Consider the following 26,001-nt stretch of genomic DNA (forward strand, 5'->3'; position numbering starts at 1 on the left):
AACCATGAGAGATGATGGACTCTGAGAAACAAACTGAGGGTTTCAGAGGGGAGGGGGGTGGGTGATGGGTTAGCCCGGTGATGGGTACTAAGGGGGGCACGTACTGCATGGAGCACTGGGTGTTACACACAAACAATGAATCATGGAACAGTACATCAAAAACTAATGATGTACTGTATGGTGACAGAACATAATAAAAAAAAAGAAAATAAAATTTATTTATGGTTTTTTATATGTATATATAAATGTTACTGATTTTTAAGCATCATTAACATGGTCATATTTACAGGTTCCAGGTGGGAGATGGTTTCAAGAGGTTTTGGTGACAGATAATATACACCTTTTCCAATTAAAAAACTTCAAGCTCGGGGCGCCTGGGTGGCTTAGTCGGTAAAGCAACTTGCCCTTGGTTTCGGCTCAGGTCATGATCTCAGGATCCTGAGATTGAGCCCCGTGTCAGGCTCTGCGCTCAGCGAGGAGTCTGCTTGAGATTCTCTCTCTCTCTCTCTCCCTCTACCCCTCTCCCCCACCCCCATGCTCTCTCTCACTCTCACTTTAAAATAAATAAATAAATCCTTAAAAGTATTTTTAAAAAATAAACAAGATAAACAACTTCAAGCTCATCAACACAAGGGACTTTTTTTCTCCATCTAAAAAGCTTTAAAAATTTTTATTATAGAAGTAACTCATATTAGTAAAAAAAAGAAATAAGATAAAATGTAAGAGTCTGAATCCCAAACCCCCACTGTATATAATATACAACAATTTGGTGTATTTTCCTCAGATCATGCATAGTGCATAGTACATTTTGCTTATAAATGTAGAAAAAATGTATTTTATTTTATTTTAATTTTTTAAATGTATTTTAAGCAAAAATGGGATAATAATGTTTTTCAACGTGCTTTTTCCCACCAGTTCCGCGTCTGCTCACATAAATCCACTTTGTTTTCTCTAACGGCTCTATGAATGTATGTACATATGGATGCAGGATAATTTATTTAATCGGTTCTTATAAATGGTTATTTAGGTTGTTTTTCCGATAATTTTGGAGGCCAGAAATTGTTCCTCAGTTTGCTTGCTAAGGAAAATGGTTGTTATGCAGTTCTTTGTAACCCTGCTTTTGTGGAAAGGATAAAGGCCTTTTGTTCTGAAATCCCATGGGCACAGAGTCTCAGCTTTGCCATTGTTAGTGCCTGCGTTCCAAGTTGCGTAGTTGAGGCCTGGTTACTGTGCGGGCTGGGGAGCCCCTGAGCCCTGCCCTGGAGAGGGAATTCTCTTCCTGGAGCCTCCTGCTGGCCCCCTTCTTCCTAGAGGAAGAACCACCTGGCAATGAATCCCCGGGACTGTGGATCAAGCTGAGTAACGGAGGCATCACAGTCCATCCTTTTATAGCAGGACCTGGCAAGCTTTTTCTGTAAAAGGCCAGACAGTGGAAGATTTTAGGATTTGCAGGTCACACGGTCTCCATTACAACTCCTCAACTCACCTGCTGTAGAGAGAAAGCAGCCCAGGACAAGATGTAAATGAATGGGGTGTGGCCGTGTGCCAATAAAGCTTTGTGGACGCTGAAGTTTGAATTTCATAAAATTTCATGTGTCACAGGGGAGGGGGGTGGGAGGATGGGTTGGCCTGGTGGTGGGTATTGAGGAGGGCACGTTCTGCATGGAGCACTGGGTGTTGTGCACGAACAATGAATCATGGAACACTTCATCTAGAACTAATGATGTAATGTATGGGGATTAACATAAGAATAAAAAAAAATTTCATGTGTCACAGATCATCCTTCCTCTTTTGACTTCCCCCAACCATTTTCAAAATGTAAAAACATTCTTAGCTTGCATACAAAAATAAGCAGAGGCACCAATTTGGCTCCTGGGCTGCAGTTCTCATACTTCTAATTTTATAACCTGGTTCCTTGAGTTCTTCACTTTGATTCAGCTGAGTTGGCTCATGTGTATCATTAAGTTATTGTTTCTCTAGTTGGATTTTATGATAGAGGGTGACGTCATTCATATTCTCAGTTCATGACACCCTGTCCTCACTGGTCCCTACAAGACCCCCTCTCTTGCGGGTTTTTGGTTTTGTTTTGTTTTGTTTTGGTCCCTTTGTATCATCATGCCTTCCTCTGTCTTCCCAGGGCCCAGCACCGTGATGTGTTTAATGTGTGTTCTTTAGTCCATATGCTTCTGTTCTTGTTCTTGTTGGTTTTTTAAAATGATGTTTTCAGGTATGGTTCTTATAAGATGTGTATCATTGGTTTGCGTGTGTGTATCTTTAATTGATATAAATGGTGTTGCATTGCAGAGCTCATTCTCATTTTTCAACTTAGCTCCGTCTCTAAAAGATTATCGCTGTTGCCATGTGAAAATCGAGTCCTTGCACTAGTTAGAAACTCGTGGGCGGGGCTCCCCAGATGAGTCTACCACCTTTCACTTCATTTTTTTTTTTTAAGATTTTATTTATTCATTTGAGAGAGAGAGAGAGACAGAGAGCAGGAGCAGTGGGGGAGAAGCAGCGGGAGGGGCAGAGGCAGACTCCCTGCTGAGCTGGAAGCCAAACGTTGGCTGGATCCCAGGACCTGGAGATCATGACCTGAGCTGAAGGCAGATGCTTAACCATCTGAGCCACCCAGGCGCCCCCTTTCATTTCATTTTAAGAAAGTGTCCTTGAGGCGCCTGGGTGGCTCAGTTGGTTGAGCGACTGCCTTCGGCTCAGGTCATGATCCTGGAGTCCCGGGATCGAGTCCCATGTCGGGCTCCCTGCTCAGCGGGGAGTCTGCCTCTCTCTCTGACCCTCCCCCCTCTCATGCTCTCTATCTCATTCTCTCTCTCAAATAAATAAATAAAATCTTTAAAAAAAAAAAGTGTCCTTGAGTGGTGGTATGTTTTGAACTTGTGCATATTTGGAAATAGGTACCTTTGCCCTTACAAGGGGCAGGCAATTTGATTGTGTATTTTAAAAATCAAAACTTTTTTCCTTTCTGGAACTAGAGGGTATTATGCTAAGTGAAATAAGACAATCAGAGAAAGACATGTATCATATGATCTCACTGATATGAGGAATTCTTTTTTTTTTTTTTAAGATTTTATTTATTTGATAGAGAGAGAGAGGGAACACAAGGAGGGGGAGTGGGAGAGGGAGAAGCAGACTCCCCACTGAGCAGGGAGCCCTATGCGGGGCTCGATCCCAGGACCCTGGGATCATGACCTGAGCCGAAGGCAGACACTTAATGGTTGAGCCACCCAGGCGCCCCGATATGAGGAATTCTTAATCTCAGGAAACAAACTCAGGGTTGCTGGAGTGGTGGGGGGTGGGAGGGATGGGGTGGCTGGGTGATAGACATTGGGGAGGGTATGTGCTATGGTGAGCACTGTGAATTGTGCAAGAGTGATGAATCACAGACCTTTACCCCTGAAACAAATAATACATTATATGTTAAGAAAAAAAAAAAAGAAGATAGTAGGAAGGGAAAGATGAAGGGGGGGAATCGGAGGGGGAGACAAACCATGAGAGACTGTGGACTCTGAGAAACCAACTGAGGGGCGCCTGGGTGGCTCAGTCGTTGAGCGTCTGCCTTCAGCTCAGGTCATGATCCCGGGGTCCTGGGATTGAGCCCCGCATCGGGCTCCCTGCTCAGCGGGAAGCCTGCTTCTCCCTCTCCCACTCCCCCTGCTTGTGTTCCCTCTCTTGCTGTGTCTCTCTCTGTCAAATAAATAAATAAAATCTTTAAAAAAAAAAAAAAAGAAACAAACTGAGGGTTCTAGAGGGGAGGGGGTGGGGGGAAGGGTTAGCCTGGTGATGGGTACTAAAGAGGGCACGTACTGCATGGAGCACCGGGTGTTATACGCAAACAGTAAATCCTGGATCACTACATCAAAAAAAAAAAAAGTTAAAAAAAACCTTTTCCTTTCAAACTATAGATAGCCATTAAAATAAAAAAATTTTTAGGGGCGCCTGGGTGGCTCAGTCGTTAAGCGTCTGCCTTGGGCTCAGGTCATGATCCCAGGGTACTGGGATCGAGTCCCACATCAGGCTCCCTGCTCAGTGGGGAGCCAGCTTTTCCCTCTCCCCCTGCTTGTGTTCTCTCTCTCTCGCTCTCAAATATCTTTAAAGATTTTATTTATTTGAGAGCGAGAGAGAGAGTGAGAGAGAGAGAGAGAGCGCATGAGCAGTGGGGGGAGAGGCAGAGGGAGAGAGAGAAGCAGGCTCCTCGCCGAGCAGGGAGTCTCACGGCAGCGGCAGGTTAGATCCCAAGACCCTGAGATCATGACCCGACTTTAAGGCAGACGCTTAACTGACTGAACCACCCAGGCGCCCTAAAATTAAAAAAAATTTAAATACATTAAAAAAATGTTGTGTTTAAAAAAACTGAGGTCTAAAATTCCTTTTAGTGTTCTTTTTTAAAACATAATTTAATTTTTTAAAAAGTTTATATTTGTTTTAGCAGTCTCTACACCCAGCATGGGGCTTGAACTCACGACCCTGAAATCAAGAGTTGCTCAATCCATCGACTGAGCCAGCCAGGCACCCCGTTAATGTTTGTTCCTATGAGTTTTCATCAACACATACAATTGCATAACTATCACCACCGTCAGACACAGAACAGTAGGGAAAGTTTAGTTGCCCCCCAGTTCCCTCCTGCCCCTTTGTTGTCAGCCCCTCTCTGCACTCCCAGCCCCTGGCAATCACTGATCACTTTCTGTCCTACAGTGATGCCTTTTCTGGGATGGGACATAAATGGGTTACAACAATTGCGTTACTTTTTGGGTATGACTTCTACTCAGTAGCGTGCATTCGCTGCTTCGTTATCTTGTGATGTTTATGGTGATAAGGTTTGAATTTCTTTGTAGATATTTTTGCCATTTTTTCAGGCATCTTTCTTTTTTTTTAATTTAATTTTTTTAAACTTTTTTTTTTTTTAAGATTTTATTTATATGACAGAGAGAGACACAGCGAGAGAGGGAACAGAAGCAGGGGGAGTGGGAGAGGGAGAAGCAGGCTTCCCGCGGAGCAGGAGCCGGATGTGGGGCTCGATCAGGCGCCCCTCAGGCATCTTTCTATGTGTACGCCACCTTTCCTTGGTATTGGTCTGGAACACAGTGAGCTCCTTGGGTCCGTGTACCCACTGACTGCTCATTACTTGACATCGTATTACTGACATTCACACTGTCTCCTGTTTAATCGGTAGCCTTCCCGAGGGTTGCATGCCTGCCTCGTCTTTATGTCCTTGCTTATTCGTGGAGAACGCCCCCCCCCAGTTAAATTCCCTTTTGGGGGATTTCTCAAGGCCTCCTAATTCTTACCAAACAATATATATATTTTTCTTTTATTCTGGAAAACAAGTGGGATTCATAAATTGCAACCATTGTCCATTGTTCTGAAATAGGTTCTCAGTAAGGTCTGGGTGCCTTCTTTTTGGCAGACTAATTACAATCACTGCATAAGAGAACATGATTTATCCATAACATTTTTGTGAAAAGATTTTTTTCCTGCCATATGTAATAGGTATTTGCAGTTTTAGTGTTTGTATAAATAGAAATGAACTACCATTGACCTTGCTTCATAGGCCTCCTGGAGTTTGTGATTGGCTCTTCCTAATGTCCTTTGTTTTTATCCCAAGGGAGGCCACGCAGTGGTGAGTCCTTCCCATCACCTCTTTGATGGAATCTCTCAGTCAGGTCCACGGGGGCTTGGCGGTGGGATGTGGGCAAATCCCTACAGGTCTACCCATGAGAGGCACATGTCAGAGCCCCCTCCCTAGAGTCTTCACTCGCTGAAGACTCAGCCAAAGAACAGAGGGGATCCTTCTCTAGGTGCTCTAAAAGGCTAGTTTCCTCGCTCATTAAAGAGATTTAAGACTGGCTTGGACCAGAGAAGCTTGTCACCCCTGATTCTGGTCCAAATCGAATGCCCCCGTCCCCAGCACTTAGCACAGTATCTGGTGTCGGCGCCTCAACAATGCTGAATGGAAGTGATCTTGAACCTCTCGAAGTTGTCTCCCGCTCTGCTCCACTCTCCCCGTTCCCCAGTAGGGCAGGGCTCCGAGCCGCTCCCCCCACTTCCCCCGCACACACATAGACACGCACCCCTACGCACACTCCTTGTGAGGCAATAAGAAACACAGTTTTGGTCTTTGTTCCCAATTCCCTGCACTGGGCTTCTACAACCCTTGTAATGTCCTGAGTGATAGGAGAGATGAGTCTTTTGTTATTCATCATAAGCCCCTTTCATCCCCACCTGAGTTTATGCTAAGGCGGTGATGAGGAACCCACCCGATTAGAGGGCTGGAAATTTCAGCCCCGCCTCCAACCTCCTGGGCGGGGAGAGAGGCTGGAGGGTGTTACTCATTAGGACCAATGATTTAATACGTCCTGCCTGTGGGAGGGAACCTCGGTAAAAACTGAAAGGGGTTGGGGAGCTTCTGGGCTGAACACACGGAGGTGCTGGGACACTGGCCTCTGGAGAGGGCGTGGCTGCTCTGCCCCTCCCCCGCCTGTCTGCCATCTGGCTGTTCCTGAGTTGAATTCTTTATAGCTGGTAATCTAGGAAGTAAACTGTTTTCCTGAGTTCTGTGAGCCATTCTAGCAAATTGTAGAACCTGAGGAGGGGGTTATGGAAACCCCTATTTTATAGCTAGCGGAGTCAGAAGCTCAGGGGACAATCTGGACGTGTGGCTGGCCGCTGGGGATGAATTTGGGGGGGGGCAGTCTGGTGGGATTGAGCCCTTCACCCCTGGGGTCTGCGTTAGCTCCGGGCAGTTAGTGTCAGAATTGAGATAAACTGCAGGATATCCAGTCCATTTCCACTGAGGACTGGATTGCTTGGTGTGGAAAAACCACATATCTGGTGTCAGAAGTGTAGGTGTGAGTACAGTTTACAGGAGAAAGAATTTTCCTTTATTCACATACTCACACACACACACACACACACACACAGAGCCACTCATCATCAGGATGATCAGCCAGGAGGACATTATGGCCAGAGACATGCCAATTCTTGGTCAGGCCCTAGGCCAGGTTGGGGAATGTCTGGGAGACACCCTCCCAATTTGACAGCCTCTGGCAAGGGACCTCAGCCTCTGCCACCTGGTTCCAAGGTCTCACTTGTACCACCTCTAACAGCCTTGTTCTTGGTTTTGCAGCCAGAGCCCAAAGTTGGAGACCTGATTGAGATTTTCCGCCCTTTCTACAGACACTGGGCCATCTACGTTGGCGATGGATACGTGGTCCACCTGGCTCCCCCAAGTAAGGGCGCCGAGGGCCTCTGCTGTGCTGGGGCTGGGAGGAGAGGGAGATGGGGCAGCTGTGGGTAACAGGGGAGCCCAGCTCTCTCATTGATCCCTGACCGGTGGTTGGTTCCTCAGGCAGGTTGGTGTGGGGCAATGGTTTTCAAACTCTACTCCTTGGAACCCTAGGGGTTCCCTACAGGGGTTGAAGTGGGCTTCCAAGGGGATGGCTCTGTTTTTATGGTTTTAAATACTGTGGGTGTTTATAAAACACATTCACCTCTTCAGTGTAAAACTCCCTAAGAGAGCATGGGCTTTTGGGCAGCAGGCTTGGTGACGAATCTAGTTTCTACTCTCTAGTCTTGGTTTCCATCATCTGTAAAACTGAGGCTAAGAATGGTTCACTAGGAGAATCGTTGTGAGACTTCCCCCATCCCTTTTCTTTTTTTTTTTTTTTTTTTTTTTTTTTTAGATTTTATTTATTTATTTGAGACAGAGAGAATGAAAGAGACAGAGAGCACATGAGAGGGGGGAGGGTCAGAGGGAGAAGCAGGCTCCCCGCCAAGCAGGGAGCCCGATGCGGGACTCGATCCCGGGACTCCAGGATCATGACCTGAGCCGAAGGCAGTCGCTTACCCAACTGAGCCACCCAGGCGCCCCCCCCATCCCTTTTCTGAAACTTGTTACTTAAACTGAGGTATAAGATAAATAAGGTAAAGTGCACACCTGTAGTAAAGTGTATAAACAGGGAATTAAAAAAAAAGTCTCCTTGTGACAGTGACCCACATCAAGATCTAGAACATTTCCACCACCCTATGAGGCCCCCTCAGGCCTCTTCAGCCTCCTCTCCTCTTCCCTAGAGACAACTACTCTTCTAGCTTCTCTTGCTGTAAATTAGTTTTGCCCATTCTAGACCTTTGTGTGGGAAGAGCCGCATAGTCTGGGCTTTTTTTGTGTCTGGCTTCTTCCCTTGCCCGTGAGAGCCATCGGTTTGCGAGCAGTAGGAGGAATTCTTTTTCATTCTCTGTGTTTTCTGTTCTATGAAAATGCCTCAGCTTGTTATCCATGCTTCTACTGATGGACGTTGGATTGGTTCCCATGTATGGCTGCTGAGAATACAGTAGCTGTGGACATTCTTGGACACGTCCTTTGCCCACCCCTTCACCTCTAACTAATGGCCTCACCGTGTACTTACAGAGGAATCAGAAGGAGCCAGAGTATATGGCACCTTCCCCAGCCCTGATGAACCAAACCACCAACATCTGCACCCACCTAGTCTGCCTTTTCTTCAGTTAAGATGCAAAACATGCCCCGTCCTTGTTTAAAAAGCCAGCCTCTGTGTGTGGGTCCTAGACCCCCACTCTTAATTTCGTGAGCACTTTGCTCCTCAAATTCCTCATCTCCTGTATTATCATGGTCCCCCTCTCTGCTAGATTATTCTTTTTTTTTTAATTTTTTATTTATTTATTTGAGTGAGAGAGAATGAGAGATAGCACGAGAGGTAAGAGGGTCAGAGGGAGAAGCAGACTCCCTGCTGAGCAGGGAGCCTGATGTGGGACTTGATCCCAGGATTCCAGGATCATGACCTGAGCCGAAGGCAGTCGCTTAACCAACTGAGCCACCCAGGCGCCCTCTGCTAGATTATTCTGACTGGCATAGAAAACACTGTAATACCTCCTGTTGATAAAATGAACGGACACCCCCTTGACCTCACGTCTTCTCTAGCTAATTCCCTGTAGAGCGAATCTTCGATTGTCCACCATGGCTCTCAGCACTTCCTCTTGACATTCTGTCTTCGGTTCCCTCCACCAGGCTCTCTTTTTCAGCCCCCTCCCAAAGGAGCGCTTATCAAGGCTACTGAAAGTACTTCCACATTTTTTTCTTTTCTTTTTTTTAAGATTTTATTTATTTATTGGACAGAGAGAGACACAGCGAGAGAGGGAACACAAGCAGGGGAAGTGGGAGAGGGAGAAGCAGGCTTCCCTCTGAGTAGGGAGCCCGATGCGGGGCTTGATCCCAGGATCATGACCCGAGCCGAAGGCAGACGCCTAACGACTGAGCCACTCAGGTGCCCCGTCCCTTAAAATTCTTGATTGGCTTTTCTATCACACATAGAATGAGCTTCCAAGTCTGTACAGTGGCCCGTGGGGCCTGGTGTGGTCTGGTGTCTGCCTGCCTCTCTGACCCGGATCTTTCTCTCCTGTCCTCCTGGGTCTCTCGACGTCAGCCACATTGGCCTTCTACAGCCTCTGGAGCATGCCATGCTCTTCCTTCCCAAGGCCCTTGTCTTGCCCTTCCTTCTGCATGCGATGGTCTTCCCTGGATCTCAGCACGGCTGCCTCCTTTCCATCATTCCAGACTCCTCTCAATGCCCATTCCCTGGGGTGGCCCTTCTCATGCTGGGCCTCCCCAAGTCACCCCCTTCTGTAATATTTCACTTAATCTAATCCGTAGCACTTTCACTACCCAGAAGTACTCGATTTTGTCTATTTGTTCATTGTCAGGGTGGGTCCTCTCACTGGAATGTGAGCTACCTGAGGGCAGGTGCCCTGTAGGGCATGCTGCTGCCTCCAGCACCTTGGACAAGGCCCCACACAGCCGGGCCGCAGCGTTGACTGACTGCACTGAGGATGTACCTGGTGGACAGGAGGCAGGGGAGGGCATGGCAGGGGTCCTGGGGACAGGTGTGCCACAGTCATTGGGCAGGGGATGCTCCTTAAAGGGAAAAGATGCTTCCACATGCATCTTCTCACTAGAGCTTCGTGGGAACCTTGCCAGATAGGTCAGGACTGACCTCATGCTACTCAGAAAATGGTAGAGATTAGAGTTGGAAAGAAGCTTGGGGAACAACTCCGACGATGAGAGATGACACTTGCTGGGCACTCACCCTGTGCCAGGTACCGGAGAAGCCACCTTACGTGGCCAGATTCTGTAATCCTGGCAGCCCCTCCCCCTGTCACGGTGCTGTAGGGACAGGTAGGGCTGTTATTGTCCCTGCTCTACAAGGAATTGGGGATTCACGGAAGTTTAAGCACCTTGGCCAAAGTCACAGGGCAGGTAAGTGGTGGAGGTGGGACTCGAACTCTGGCTGTCTCTTGACTCTGTGCCTTTTCCCATGATGCTACACTGCCTAGTCTGACATTTCCCAAAACTCACTTATGAAATGTGTACCCTACCTACATGCCCTTTCTCTGATTGTTGAACTAATATTTTCTTTAATGGACTAACTTTAAAAATGGAAAGAATTTTTAAAAAGGAGCTTTAAATGACTATTGATACATGTTTGTGTATCAATTTTGGTATGTATTTGGGGACTTGCCCAGTGTTGGCTCAGCAAGGTTAAGTGGTGTGTCAGGACCACTCAGTGATGCAGCCAGAATCCAAACCCAGAGTTTCTGATCGTCAGCCCTATTGTACCACCCACCAGAGTGGCACCCACAGCGCAAAGCCTAAGGAAGCCTCACTCTTACCGGTTGACTCTGTACATGCCTGGCCCTGAGAGTTGGAGCCTCCTTAAGTTTTGTGCTGTAGGCACCCTGCTTACCTCACCCCCGTCTCAGCCCTGCCACCCTCCCTGCCTGGGCGCTGAAACTCACCTGGTCCCATTCCCACGCTGACCCTCTCCACAAACTCAGAGCTCCGCATGGTACCCTCTCTTTTCTTTACTCCATTGGCTCCCTCAAACATCTCCTGCCCCATTGGTAGCAAGTCTGAACTCCCCTGGTCTTCTAAAAATCTCAGGAATCTATCTACTCAGGGCAAAGGGAGTTAGTCCTCTTTGGAAAGACCTGGAATCTGATCAACCCCTCCTGCCATTGCTTGTTGCTGTCACATGGTGTCATGTGGAAGACTGTCCCTGCCCCGCCTAACAGGATGCCTCCCCTGCGGGGAAGGGCCTTGGAGATCCCATCCCAGCAGGGCCACCGAGGCTCTTTGAGGGATCGTGGGTCTCTCTGGGGCCCACCTCTTTGGTGCACACCCACTTTTTCGGCCATCATCCCCAACTGTGTAGGTTGGCTGCCTTGGGGAGCTGCCCAGTCTTGTGCTGACGTCAGCCTCCCCTGCCCACCATCCTGGTCCTTGTATTGACTCCCTTTCTTTGAGTTTTCTATTTTTTACTTGAAGGGCAGTTGACACACGATGTTCCATTAGTTTCAGGTGTACACGGTAGTGACTGGACAGGTCTATATGGCACGCTGTGCTCACCTCAAGTGTAACCACCATCTCTTCCCGTACAAGGCCTAGAACAACACCGTTGACTCTATTCCCTGTGCTGGGCCCTTTATCATCGTGACTTATTGATGCTGTAACTGGGAGTCTGTTCCGCCCACTCCCCTTCACCCATTTTGCCCATCTCCCCTCTCCTTCCCCTCTGGCGATCACCCATTCATTCTCTGTCTTACAGGCCTGTTTCTGCTCTTTGTTTATTTCTTTAGTCATTTGTTCTGTTTTTGAGATTCCGCATACCAGTGAAATCGTATGGTATTTGTCTTTCTCTGTCTGACTTATTTTGCTCAGCATCACACCCCGTAGGTCCGTCCATGTTGTTGCAAGGCAAGATCTTATTTTATGGCTGAGTAATATCCCACAAGCAGTTTAATTTCTGGAGCTTTGTTGCTCCTTCCAGCCCCTCATCTCAGCCAGGGCTGTGCCGATGTACCTGCTGGGTCTCCCTGGCAATGCATCTCGAGGAGTTGCTGTGGGGTTTTGGTCCCTTTGCTCCAAGAAGGGTAGAAACTACCCATCCGTCCACCGTTTCTGCAGTAATCTGCTTTGTATTTGTCAAGGGAGTGTAGCCTTGATGGAACCACAGAAGGTTCATAATCTGTTCCCCCAGGGAGAAGGGTGTGCTCAGGGCCCATATTTGCATAACCAAGAGGGCCACTGGGGAGCCACAGGTGTAGAAGGCCAGCTTCTCTAGAAACCTCACCAGTCCTCCTTTCAGATAAGGAAGCCAGGGCCCAGAGACCACAAGCACCTTCTCCAAAGCCACACAGCATGTGTCTGACCCTGCTCCCTTTTCCCTTCCCTTCTGCTCATGCTCTTGTGGGTGGTTGCCCGGGGCCTGTGGATGGACCCCGATGGGCCTCCCCAGGACCAATCCCTCTGTTTCCTCTTTGTGACTCTTTAGGCGAAGTCGCGGGAGCTGGTGTGGCCAGCATCATGTCCACCCTGACTGAGAAGGCCATAGTGAAGAAGGAACTGCTGTATGATGTGGTGGGGAGAGACAAGTACCAGGTCAATAACAAACACGATGACAAGTACTCACCGCTGCCTCCCAGCAAAATCATCCAACGGGCGGAGGGACTCGTGGGGCAGGAGTTGCCCTATTCGTTGCCCTGTGAGAACTGTGAGCACTTTGTGAACGAGCTGCGCTATGGAGTTGCCCGCAGTGACCAGGTGCGTCCTCAGCCTGCGTCCCCGTCCCCAGGAACCAGACCGTTCCGTCTGCTAGCGGTGGCTGGGCATCAGGCTCCTGGAAGACAAACGGATGTCACACTCAGGGTGGGGACGAGGGTGTGGAGACGGGCAGGTCGGCGCCGGGGACCAGCACGACTGTGCGCCATGGCCCGCGATCTGAGTCACCGCCAGGGAAGAATCCTGTGTTTTGAATAACCGTTTGTCTTTTACCAACTTAAACATTGCTCAAGGTGAAGAAAGCACACGAGAAGTTTCCTTTTCCCGGAAACAACTCTGAGGCTTTAACGCTGTGTAGCATAGACAGCTCATTTTCTGTGGTCTCATAGATTTTCTGTTTGTCCACGTTAAAAAAAAAAAAAGGCAGCTTTCTTAGCATTTCTAATGAGGGACAGTTTTTCCCTTTCGTGATCTTCTGCTTTAAGACCTGTGCTGCACACCAGGGGCCCTTTCTGTGATCAGAGCTCCTGTAATTCAGCAACGAGGCTGGGCTCATCCAGCAGCCCGGCCACCAGGAAATCAGCCGCAGTGACGTCTGAACGTAGTGCTGACTCTGGGGCGCGTCGTGTCCCCCCCCCCCTAAAATGTGCACTCTCAGGACTAACCAGGGCCCTCTGTCTTGTATTTGATTATACTCTTTGCCTCTGTACCGAGCATGCTCACAGTGAGGCAATTGTTGATTTCCTTGACAAAGTACGTTTTGTATGAAGCTGCTGCCTCATGTGTTCTCACTCTATGAGGTTCTGTAAAGAACTGGGGCCACATTGTTCCTCCTCCATTATCTGCAGACTGTTCCTCCCACCCTGACAGATCGTTTAGCAGGGAAAACGCTGGGGACAAGAGCTTTCGTGCCGGTTGCCCCCAGAACTATTGCCGCCACAAAGCCACGCCTGATGACCTCTAACAGGAAGGTTAGAGACTGACTCTCGCAGTCAAACCTCAGGTCTGTAGCTTCATCCAAACCTTGTCATACAGCTTCTGGCTGCTAGGAATCTCAGTTCTGGGTACCGTGTGCTGTGTCACTGGCATGTCTCCTGACACCACACACAGCCATGTAGGGCACATTTATGGGCAGCGCCAAGATGTTTCTATTTTTAACCATTGGAAACATCCAAATTCTTCTCTCTAATGGTCATTAGGGGTTTTGGCAGCCACAAGCTCTGCGCTTAGGAGAGCAAAGGCAATGCTGACCGTGTCAGGTAAGGGTGTTAGTTTTGGGTACAAAGTTCGTATTTTCATCCTTTTTATTCCCGGGATTTGGGGTCCATGGTCTTCACTGGACTTCTTGGCATAAAACGATGATTAAAAATCTTTTTCTTTGCTTGTTCTTGATTCTGCTTAACGCCTGGCTTGGTTCGTAGGGGAGATTTCTTGATCCCTCTTCGTTACACTCTTTCGTGCCCTCATGTGGGAAAAAGTACAGTTTTGCTGATTTGGGGCATCGTGCCTTCACTGGGGACGGTGGCTATGAGGGCCGACTCTCCCTGTGTATTGTCACAGGGGCTGGTGCCCCCAGAGTTGCGACTAGATAGTGCTGGAAATAGGAAGAGGCCGAACTTTCTCGCTGTTTCTTGCTGATCTGAACTGTTTCCACTGAGTTCTGTTCCCTTCAGTGTTGCTGGTGGACCTGATAAAACATGAAGGGTTGGAATGGTGGCCGTAAGGACATTGTGGCTCGGAGACGGGGAAAGAGGCAGGGGACAGGGCCACCAGATATGCTGGCCTTGTAGCCAGACTGCAAATTAGGGCAACAGACTTCTGTGTTGGATGTTTTCTAAGCTTCAGAGCACATCCTCAACACTCACTCATGGAGGCTTTTTATTGGCACTGAATCCGAAGCTCTTGATGCCTTTGGAGCTCAAGTCTATGGCCACCATGTTTCCGTTCAGAGGTGGACTGTCAGGTTCTCGAATCGTCCAAGGAGAGTGCTGTGTACATCAAATGTACTTGAACGCTGAGGTCAAAGAAGCGCTAGCTATGCCAGATCTAATTCTTGAAAGCTTATTAGAGGCAGGCAGAGCCCTGGTCTGAACCACCCATAGCTCTGCTGAGTGCACTTTTAGGCACTTGAGATAAATCAGATTGGAGATCAGAGGTCAAAGGTAAGGGAATGTTTGGAACAAAGTGAAGGATGAGCCTGAGCTGTGTGTGTGTGCACACACTCAGTGGCCCCATCACAAAGCCAAACTATCACATCAGCAAACACCTGCTTCTGTTAGATCTGTGTTACACACCATTATGTGTGATACGTCAGTGACGTTTTCCTGTGGCTGTTTACTAGGACGTCACCTGCTTGTCTTCCTAGAACTCCCATAGTCTTTGCCTCCCCTGTGGGATGGTTTCCTCATCATCTTCTTGCCTTTCAAGTTTTGTAGACATGCTGTTGGCATTTGAAGTTAGCGGGTGCAAAAAGGTTTTATGTCAGGTTTCTGGGCTGACTAGGCATGCTTCTTTGTCCTTTGTTGTTTTTTTCTGGAAAAGTTTTTAAAATTTAATTTTTAAATTTTCGAAGTAATTCATGCACACAAGTTGAAAAGATAACCAGTACTCAAAGACCTGTAACAAATACCCCTCTCTACTCCTCCCCGTCTGACCAGGCAGCCACTCTTCTCTCTTTTAGCTTGGCATTTACCTATTTCTGAATTTCTAAACAATATGTGTTTACTACCATCTTTTTTTAAAAAAACATTTTATTTATTTATTTAAGAGAGAGAGAGAGCGCATGCAAGCACAAGCAGGGGAGGGGCAGAGGGAGAGGGAGAAGCAGACTCCCCGCTGAGCCGGGAGGCCAATCTGGGGCTCAATCCCAGGACCCCGAGATCATGACCTGAGCTGAAGTCAGATGCTTATCCAACTGAGCCACCCAGGCACCCCACTACAATCATTTTATTCAAAAAATTTAGCTATACTCTTTTGACGACTTCTTATGCTAAGTGAAGGTTAAACTGTTTAAACCATTATTCCCTCCCCTCCCCCATTCTCTCACTATAATTTTATATTATACATTTTTTAAAGATTTTATTTATTTGAGAGAGAGAGAGAGAGATAGGGAAGAGGCAGAGGGAGAAGCAGACTCCTCTATGAGCAGGGAGCTCGATGCGGGGCTCCATCCCAGGACCCTGAGATCATGACCTGAGCTGAAGGCAGACGCTTAAACAGCTGAGCTACCCAGGCACCCCTCCCTCTTCCATCTTTTAAGGAAATTTGTGATGACACTGGGCCCACCTAGATAATCCAGGATTATCTCCCCCTTTTTAAGGTAACTTGATTAGCAATCTAATTCCATCTACAACCTTAGTTCTCCCTTAACCATGTAGCACAATATACTTAGAGGTTCCTGGAATTAGGACATGGACATCTTCAGGGGGCCCATATGTCTACTTACCAGTTACTGTCTACAGTTGGTACTAAGTTGTTGCCCCGGAGTCTCCCCTCCCCATCAGGCTCAAGATATTCCCTTCTATCCTCTCTTGCCCTGGAGTGCCCCTCTTCTGTAGCTCACATCTTCTTTTTAGGTTCACTCCCTTGTTCTGGTGGAACCTCCTTCAGCAGCTTCTTGAAAAAGGATGTATGTGGACACCTGGGTGGCTCAGGTGGTTGAGCATCTGACTTCAGCTCAGGTCATGATCTCAGGGTCCTGGAATTGAGCCCTGTGTTGGGCTCCCTGCTCCATGGGGAGCCTGCTTCTCCCTCTCCCACTCCCCCTGCTTGTGCTCTTTCTCTCTCTCTCTCTCTCTCTCTCTGTCAAATAAATAAATAAAATCTTTAAAAAAAAAAAAAGAAAAAAAGGTTGTATAGAAGATACATTTTTAAAACCTGTATTTCTGACTTATTTTTTATTTTACCCTTCCACTTGATTTGATAGTTTGGGTAGAGAACTCCAGGTTAGAAATTGCTTTACTTTAGACTTTTGGAGGCAATGTTCCATTGTCTTCTTGCTTCCAGCATTGCTTTGGAGAAATCTGAAGTTATCCCAATTCCTGGCCTTTCCTCTGCTTCTGTTTTTCTCCCCTGCTCTAGCAGTTGCAGTATCTTTTCTTTACCCAGTTTTCTAGAATTTCACAGTAATGTGCCTTGTTGCGGGTCTACGTTTATCCATTAAGAGGGGCCTCATGGCACCATTTCAATCTGAAAACATATGTCCTTTAGTCCTGTTAATTTTCATGGATTATTTCACTCTTGATTCTCCTCTGAGTTTCCTGTATTATCTCTTTCTGGAATTACTATTACTCAGATGTCAGACTGCCTGGATTATTCCCTATTTTTTAACCTTTGGCTTCTGTTTTCTGTGTCTTTATCTTTTTGCTATTTTTTTTTTTCTGAGAGATTTCCTCAACTTTATCTTTCAAACTTTTTATTGAGTCTGTCATTTCCATTGTATTTTCTAAGAATTGTTTGTATTCTCTCAATATTCTATTATTTTGTATAGTACCATGTTTTTTTTAATGATTTTATTTATTTATTTGAGAGAGAGAGAATGAGAGAGAGCACATGAGAGGGGTTAGGGTCAGAGGGAGAAGCAGACTCCCCACCGAGCAGGGAGCCCGATGTGGGACTTGATCCAGGGACTCCAGGATCATGACCTGAGCCGAAGGCAGTCGCCTAACCAACTGAGCCACCCAGGCGCCCCTTTTTTTTAATTTTAATTTTAATTTTTTTTTAAAGATTTTATTTATTTGACAGAGAGAGACACAGCGAGAGAGGGAACACCAGCAGGGGGAGTGGGAGAGGGAGAAGCAGGCTCCCCGCTGAGCAGGGAGCCTGATGTGGGGCTCGATCCCAGGACCCTGGGATCATGACCTGAGCCGAAGGCAGATGCTTAATGACTGAGCCACCCAGGCAACCCCCCATGTTCTTTTTTTTTTTTTTTTAATATTTTATTTATTTATTTGAGAGAGAGACAGCAGAAGAGGGGGGTGGGGGCGGCAGAGGGAGAGGGAGAAGCAGGCTCTCCGATGAGCAGGGAGCCCAACGCGGGGCTCGGGGCTCGATCCCATGACCCTGAAGGCAGATGCTTAACTGACTGAGCCACCCAGGCACCCTATAGCACCATGTTCTTATTTATTGGATGTAATATGTTCTTTTATTCTCTGCTGATAATTTTTAAAAAGATGTTTTCTAGATACGATTTTTGTTTCTTCTCATTGTTTTTTTGTTTGTTTTGCTCTCTGTCTTCTGTTTTATTTATTTATTTTTAAAGATTTTATTTATTTATTTGACAGAGAGAGACACAGTGAGAGAGGGAACACAAGCAGTGGGAGTAGAGGAGGGAGAAGTAGGCTTCCTGCAGAGCAGGGAGCCCGATGCGTGGCTTGATCCCAGGACCCTGGGATCATGACCTGAGCTGAAGGCAGACGCTTAACGACTGAGCCACCCAGGCGCCCCTCTGTCTTCTGTTTTAGAGGTCTTCCTCAGATGTCTGGTATCTTGGTCATATGCTCATGATTAAGGGTGGGGGGTTTGCTGCTGAATGGAAGCTTTGAGTGAACTGGGAAGGGACAAGTGGCTTGTTGACTTTGAGTTTCACTTCTGGTTGATATAGGTGGATAGTTTGTTTGGGAATCCTTAGTGTTGGTATCTTTTCTTTTTCTTTCTTTTTTTTTTTTTTAGTTTTATTTATTTATTTAAGTAATATCTATACCCAATGAGGGGTTTGAACTCATGACCCCGAGATCAAGAATCACACACTCCTCCGACTGAGCCAGCCAGGTGCCCCAAGTATCTTTTGTTTCCACTTGGGCTGGTCAGATTCCCCAGGAAAGTTTTCCTGACTCTTGTGTGGTAGGTAGTGTTCTGGGAGTAGAAGCGGGTAGGAGGGCCAAGAGTCTCACAGTTAGCCTGTTTATGGTCTCTCAGTCCCTCGTTGTTGGCATGATATCTGCATCCTCACACGTGTTTTTCAAATCCCAGGCCCCCAAGTCTTCTGTTTCACCCTCTGTAGTGAATAAACTTTTGGACTTCTGTTGTGGGTGGGTGGGGGAAGGGGTTTCCAGGGACCTAGCTGAAGCTCTTTCTCTGTCTTGTTTCCAGAGCTATTTGGTGTTGACAATAACTGACCTTTCCCAAGGGTCCTGTTGTATAATTCGGATTGATCCTCAACTTTTCCCACTGCTGCCTTAGAATTTAGAGTTCTGTGGGTCCTTGTGAAATTACGCCTAAAACAAATGCCTTACTTTACTCTTGGCTAAGTTTCAGGGGAGAGTGAAATTTGACATGGGTTCACTTTTTACCCTGAAATCTACTCTTATTTTTGCAACATTTCTTTTTTCTAGTATGAGCCATACAAGTCAGAAATACTAATAATTTAAAGTAGAGCATCACCACTACTCCAAGTTGGGTCATTTCTTTAAGGACTCGTAAAGAGCACCCCTGTGCCTGGCAGAACCAGGTGTGGGGGATGCAGCGAGGAACAAGACAAGTGACACACGTGAGGTCCTTGCTCTCCTGGGGGGCACAGGTGTGACATGGTCAGCATTCGAGAGCCGTTCCTGCGCCACCTCACACTGGCTGCAAGGGCTCCCTGATGGCCGCCAGGATCTCAGCCCTCCTGCCTTCATCTTCTTGTCCTTTCCACAATCGCCCTCTGGGGATTTAGGTGCTTTAAATACCTGCAGAGTGGATCGAGTTGCCCTGGGGCCCATGTACAACCCTGGCCTACTGGCTCCATCCAGTGGCTCTTTCCCCATCCAGTCCTCTTCTCCCCATTTCCCGGCCAGTATTTGTTGACTCCTGAGTTTGTCAAGTGGGCCAAGGGGCACATGAGTCTCCTTGAGCTGAATGTTCTTGTTGAGTGTACAGCCCGTCCTCGGATTCCCAACGGACTGTGACCTCCCCTGTTCTCCCGCAGGTCCGGGACGCCATTGTGGCGGCTGGCATCGCAGGAGCCGGCTTGGCAGCCATGGGCCTCATTGGAGTCATGTTCTCAAGAAACAAGCGGCAGAAGCAATGAGTTGAAGGGCCTGTCCCGTCAGCAGTGACTTTATCCATTTAGGGGATCTGGTTGCCCCAGAGGTTTTGAGGTTTGGTCTGTGGATTTCACTCTGTTTTACAATAAGGCTTGTTTTTACAGAATAAAATAAAGCCCAACAAGGGAGCACTTTACTGGAGGAGATGAAGCAAGAACTGGCTGGTGTGAAGTGTGTTGGGGCGCAGCTGGGCTCTGGGCCTGGCCACGCACGGTGGCGCCCTGGGCTTCGGCCCTTTTCTCTCCCTTTGTGTCTGTGGCTGTGTTCTTTGTCTTGCAGGAGCCAGTCCGGCTCCAGCTATTTCAAGTCACGGGTCTTTCTGGTTGTGGGGAGACGGGGGGGCAGCAAGGGAGACACACGGGCCTGGCCGATGGGCAAGAGCAGGACCCATCAGACAACTCGGACCGTCGGCCTGGGACTAGAGCCGACACGGCTTCTCGGACTCTGCAGCTGCAGTCTGTGGTTGTTCGGCGGAGTCTACACCAAACCAAAGCAAACGTCTGCCACGAGGAAAGTCAGTATAGGCTCTTGCCAATCTCGTGAAATCCTTTCTTATCTCCCTCTGCTCTCCACGCCTTTCCTCAGCCTCGTCTCTCCACCCCCAGCCCACATGCTTCCTCTGCATGTGGGCTAGCTTGCAGACCCCCAAGTCTCAGACCCCGCACCCTTCCTGTGGGCCCTCTTCCTGTGTCCCCTCAGCTCCCTGCTCCCCATGGCCAGACAGCTCTGCCTGGGTTACCTCAGACCCTCCCGCATGTGGCTGCCCCCATGACTGGGGTCGGGGGGTGGTTGGGGATGAGGCAAGACCTTTCGTGGGTGGTCCCTTGAGTTCTGCTGCTATGGCTTGCTGGACGTGGCAGATGTTCAAAGTGGCCATTTCTCTGAGGAGGCTTTCATGGCTTCCTCAGAAATACTCTGCTGGGGCCAGCTGGCCTTCCCTCCACAGGGCAAGGCTCTCCCTTGGGTTGCAAATGTTTCCTCTGTCAGCCCTGGTTGTCTGGAGACCTGTTGGAAGCCCAGACAGGACTTACACATGGCTTCGTGCCACCTTCCTCCTGCTTAGCCCCGATCTGGCCCAGGGTAAACGCACGCCCATCCGCGTCCCAAGATTGATAGAAGAATAGTTTTCTCCCAGTGCAGTTTTCTTCCTTTTTGTCTCAGCTCTGTAGATATAACATCTCCTACCAGTTCTCAAGCTCCCAAGAGCAGGGGACACAGGCCAAACTCAAAGGGTGGGTCTCGTGAAGGCCCCTGTTTCACGTGGCAGGAGGGGATAGGATAGGGACACGTGGAGTGGAAACCTCCAAGCTAATTATAAAGCAAAAAGGAATGAGGAAAATAAACAAGAAAACAAAACAAAGATACCCAGTTCAGTTGAAAAATAAAAATTACATACAAAAATGTGGGATATGTAGAAATAACCAAATAAGACAGAAGAATGAATTCCAAATATATTGGTTGGTAATCACCATATATATAAATGGACTAAACTTGCCAAGTGAGAGATAAACACTTCACTGGGTTATAAAACTGATTTAAAGAATGCAGTTTATAGCAGATACACTTAAAATAGAAGGATAAAAAGATTAAAATCCAGGGGCGCCTGGCTGGCTCAGTCAGCAGAGCATGTGACTCTTGATCTTGCGGTTGTGAGTTCAAGCCCCACGTTGGGTGGAGAGATTACTTAAAAATGAAAAATAAAAAAAACCTTTATAAAAGTTAAAATTCAAAGGATGAACATTTTACATGACAACAGTCTGATGTCTTAAAGAAAAGTCATGCTATGAAGGAGAAATACAGGGTGTGTGAAGGTTGTCTAGATTGCATGTTGGGGACAAACAACTAAATGTGAAAAACAACTGTGAAAGCAGTTTGAGGCAATTGGGAAAATTCGAGTGTGGACTGGGTATTAAAAAATATTAAAGAATTATTAATTTTATAAAGTGATTTGGTATTAGGCTTATGTAAACACCTGACCTCATTTAAAAAATAGATGCAGATGAAGCAAATATGACAAAACAGTAGAGTTTTTAATCTAGGCGGTGGGTATGTAGGTGGTCATTGTACCAGTCTTTCTAGTACTTTCTATATGTTAAGAAGTTTACATAGTAAACTTTTAAAACATATCTGAAATTTGAACTTGGAAATTTTTTTTTTTTTTAAAGATTTTATTTATTTATTCATTAGAGACAGAGAGAGAGAGGCAGAGGGAGAAGCAGGCTTCCCGCGGAGCAGGGAGCCCGATGCGGGACTCGATCCCAGGACCCTGAGATCATGACCTGAGCCGAAGGCAGACGCTTAACCATCTGAGCCACCCAGGCGCCCCTTGAACTTGGAAATTTAAATAAAATAAGACTTTTGCATCTATTTCAACGAATTATATAATAATTTTTAAAAACTAAAAAAGATATGCTAGGCAAATACTAAGAACACATACTAACTAAAAGCTGGTATAACTGTATTGATATCAAAAATATAGGCTTTAAGGCAAAAATTATTACTAGCCACAAAGGTCATTAAAAAGTATGGCATAATAAGAAATATATTTGGTCTTTTCCTTGGTTCCTAGCCTGAGCTCCCTTGGAATTTCCTGAGTATCTCGTTTTACTCATAATGAGTCCCCTTTGATCACACCTGAGTGTGTGCTAATGAGCTGACCTAAGGTGGGGGTGCTAGAGAGCCTAACAACCGGGCCGGTCACTGGAAAGACCAAGTGATTAGAGGATTGGAACTTTAAGCATCCCTCTCAAGCCCCACTGATCTCTGGGAGAGGGAGTGAGGTTGAAGATGAAGCCCCATAAGAACTCTTGAACAAAGAGACTTGAGCTGCTGGGTTGGTAAACACATGAGGTGTGGGGAGAGTGGTGTGCCTGAGGAGGGCATGAAGGCGCCTTGCATCCCTCTGCCCCCATATCTTGCCCTATGCATCTCTCCCATTTGGTTGTTCCTGGGTTATACCCATTATAATAAACTGCTAAACATAAGCAAAGTGCCTTCCTAAGTTCTGTCAGCTGTTCTAGCAAGTCATTGAACCTAATAGGGGTCATGGGAACTCCCGATTTTTAACCCATGGTCAGAAGTATGGGTGGCCTGGGACTTGTGAATGACATCTGAAAGTGGGAGTGGGGGGTGCAGTCTTGTGGGACTGAGCCCTTACTGTGGGGTCTGTGCTAACTCCCAGGTGTCAGTGTTAAAATTGAAATGAATTGTTGAACAGCCACTTGGTGTCTGGAGAATCACAGGATTGGTTGTTGGTGTAGGAAAACACTCCAAGAGGTTCCGTGAAAGTCTCAACTCAGCAGAGATATAATAATTCTCTATTTGTTTGCATCTAATACAAATCTCAAAATAGATACTGTGAATGTTGGCCTATTGCAAGGAGAAATTGGTAAATTTCTCCATTATAGTGGGAAATCTAAATACACCTCCATCAGGAACCGATAAATCAAGGAGACACAAAAATCAGTAAAGATATAGAATATTTCAAAAACTTAGCAACAAGCTGATTTCATATATATGGCACAATGTATGTACTGTGTCTTATATAGGACATAGTACAATTGTAGCCTACAGATACTTTTTGACCACGCACAAAGGAACATTTATAAAAACTGGCCATATCCAGGGCCTTAAAGCAAGTCTCAGCAAATTTCAAGGGACTGATAACATAGAGATTATCTTCTCTAATCATAATGCAATTAAGTTAGAAATCAATAACAAAGCGATAGCTAGAAAACCCCTCTACTTTGAGCAGTTTTAGAGCACATCGTTAGATAAATTATGAGACAAAGATGAAAACATAATGGAAATTAGATAATATTCAGAACTGAATGGTAACAAAAATATTAGAATCGATCTTTGGGCCTTGCAACTAAAGGGATGCTTAGAAAAAATTTATAGCACAAATCCTTACACTAGGAAAGAGAAAAGTATCAGTTAACAAGTTAATCACTCGATTTAAGAAGATAGAAGACAGGGTGCCTGGGTGGCTCAGTTGGTTAAGCGACTGCCTTCGGTTCAGGTCATGATCCTGGAGTCCCTGGATCGAGTCCCACATCGGGCTCCCTGCTCGGCAGGGAGTCTGCTTCTCCCTCTGACCCTCCCCCCTCTCATGCTCTCTCTCTCTCTCTCATTCTCTCTCTCAAATAAATAAATAAAATCTTTTTTAAAAAAAAAAGAAGATAGAAGACATACAGATGGCCAATGTGAAAAAACCCTTGACATCACGAATCATCAGGGACATGCAAATCAAAGCCACAATGACATACCACCCCCCACCTGTTAGAATTGCTGGTATCAAAAAGAAAAGAAATAGCAAGTGGTGAGGATGTGGAGAAAAGGAAATCCTTGCACACTGCTGGTGGGAATGCACATTGGTGTGGCTACTACAGAAAACAATATGAAGATTCATCAAAAAATTAAAAATAGAACTACCATCTCCAGCAATTCCACTTTTGGGCATTTATCCAAAGAAAACAAAAACACTAACTCAGAAAGATATATGCACCCCTGTGTTCATTGCAGCATTATTTACAATAGCCAAGGTATGAAAGCAACCTAAGCGTTCAGCAATGGATGAATGGATAAAGAAGATGTGGTATATATATTCAATGGAATATTAGTCAGCCATAAAAAGAAAGAAATCTTGCTATTTCCTTTTTTTTTTTTTAATTCTTAAATCTTGCTATTTCCAACAACGTGGGTAGACCTTGAGGGTATTATGCTAAGTGAAATAAGTCAGAGAAAGACAAATACTGTATGACCTCACTTATATGTGGAATCTAAAACCAAACCAAACCCCAAATAAACAAACAAACAAAAAAACCAAGGTGATGGATACAGAGAACAAACAGTTGGTTGCCAGAGATAGTGTGGAGCAGGCTAAATGGGTGAAGGGGGTTAAAAAGTACAAATTTTTAGCTATAAAATAAGTAAGTCACGGGGATGTAATGTACAGCATGATGATTATAGTTAAAGTATGATATTGTATATTTGAAAATTGCTAGAAGAGCAGGTCTTGAAAGTTTACATCAAGGGGAAAAAGGGGGACAAAAAGAAATTGCCAGGAGAACAGTTGTGCACCAGGCTTAGAAGAGGCAGTCCAGAGGAGACGAGGAGAGTGCAGTGCCCAAGAGTGATGCTTCCCTAGGGAGAAATAAAACAGAGCCTGAAGTATGAAGACCTTGCTGAGAGGTGTTGGGAGCCCCTTCCTTGTGGATACATTAGTGATGAGCACACAGAACATGAAACTAACAAAGAAGATGATACAGGTAATTCATTGCGAGAAATGCAATCATAATTCACAAGAAACCTCAGTGAGGAAGAATGTATAAATATACCCATATAATAAGGCAACTACAAATACTTTTTTTAGCCAAAAATTGTAATCTAACTGTTGGAAAGATGAGGGGAAGGAAGCTGTGGGTGAGGGTGGGAGAGTGGTAAAGATGCTAAACCCTAATTTTATACAAGAAGTTATTACCATTTCAATTGTAAAAATCCGGAAGGAGTTGCATAAGCATGTCTTTGAAAAATTTAGAAGCAAATAGCAGAAGACACAGCCCAAAGGACAAGTGATTGCCTCTGGAGAAAGGAAGTAGAAGGTCGAAAGCATGTTCTTTTTTATTATGAACATTGCCATACTACTGACTTTTATTTTTATTTATTTATTTTTTTAAAGATTTTATTTATCTGACAGAAAGACACAGTGAGAAAGGGAACATAAGCAGGGGGAGTGGGAGAGGCAGAAGCAGGCTTCCCGCCGAGCAGGGAGCCCAACGTGGGGCTCGATCCCAGGACCCTGGGATCATGACCTGAGCTGAAGGCAGATGCTTAACGACTGAGCCACCCAGCGGCCCCAATACTACTGACTTTTAAACTGCATATATATATACTACATTGTTAAAACCAATAAAAGGATGCTTAAGAAAAGGAAAGTACCTAATACATATAAAATACTATATATAAACAAAACAAAACACACATACAAAACTACAAAACCCATGATCTCTCTCTCTGTAATTCTGAAATCCAAAAAGCTCTAAAAACCCAAGTTAGGTGGCAAACTCCTTTGAAGGAAAACCTGCCTTGAACGGATGTGAGGCTTTTTATAAGCTTTATTTATCCCATTTCATGAATCAGTCATGCCTTTACCTGCAGAAACAGTAGCATGTTTCATCAGGAGGTGTTACCTCAACGCCCATTCCTGTCCTCGACCTCATGCTTACGTGCACTTTTGATATTGTCCATCTAAAATCCAAAAAATTTCAAATCCCAAAATACACATAGTCTCAAAGAGTTTGAGTAAGGCTTGTTGTCACATGTTATCTATTTCCTATAGGGATATCTATCTGTTTACAAAGAGAACAGAAAGCATATATTCAAACCCGATAT

The 26,001-nt window shown here is 46.1% G+C and overlaps 1 protein-coding gene across 3 annotated transcripts in view; it reads left to right on the plus strand.

Moving 5' to 3' along the window:
- PLAAT3 (phospholipase A and acyltransferase 3) overlaps positions 1-19,765 on the plus strand; it is a 31,530-nt gene extending 11,765 nt beyond the window's left edge. For all 3 annotated transcript variants that reach the window (XM_006745628.3, XM_031041743.2, XM_031041742.2), the window contains exons 3-5: positions 7,142-7,244; positions 12,357-12,625; positions 19,491-19,765. In XM_006745628.3, the coding sequence (XP_006745691.1) occupies positions 7,142-7,244; positions 12,357-12,625; positions 19,491-19,592 (474 nt within the window). In that variant the 3' untranslated portion in view covers positions 19,593-19,765. The remainder of the gene's footprint in view (positions 1-7,141; positions 7,245-12,356; positions 12,626-19,490) is intronic.
- Positions 19,766-26,001: the final 6,236 nt, after the last annotated feature.

The sequence above is a fragment of the Leptonychotes weddellii genome, chromosome 11 (assembly GCF_054177405.1).
Source record: "Leptonychotes weddellii isolate Sample4059 chromosome 11, ASM5417740v2, whole genome shotgun sequence".
Classification (NCBI taxonomy): Eukaryota; Metazoa; Chordata; class Mammalia; order Carnivora; family Phocidae; genus Leptonychotes; species Leptonychotes weddellii.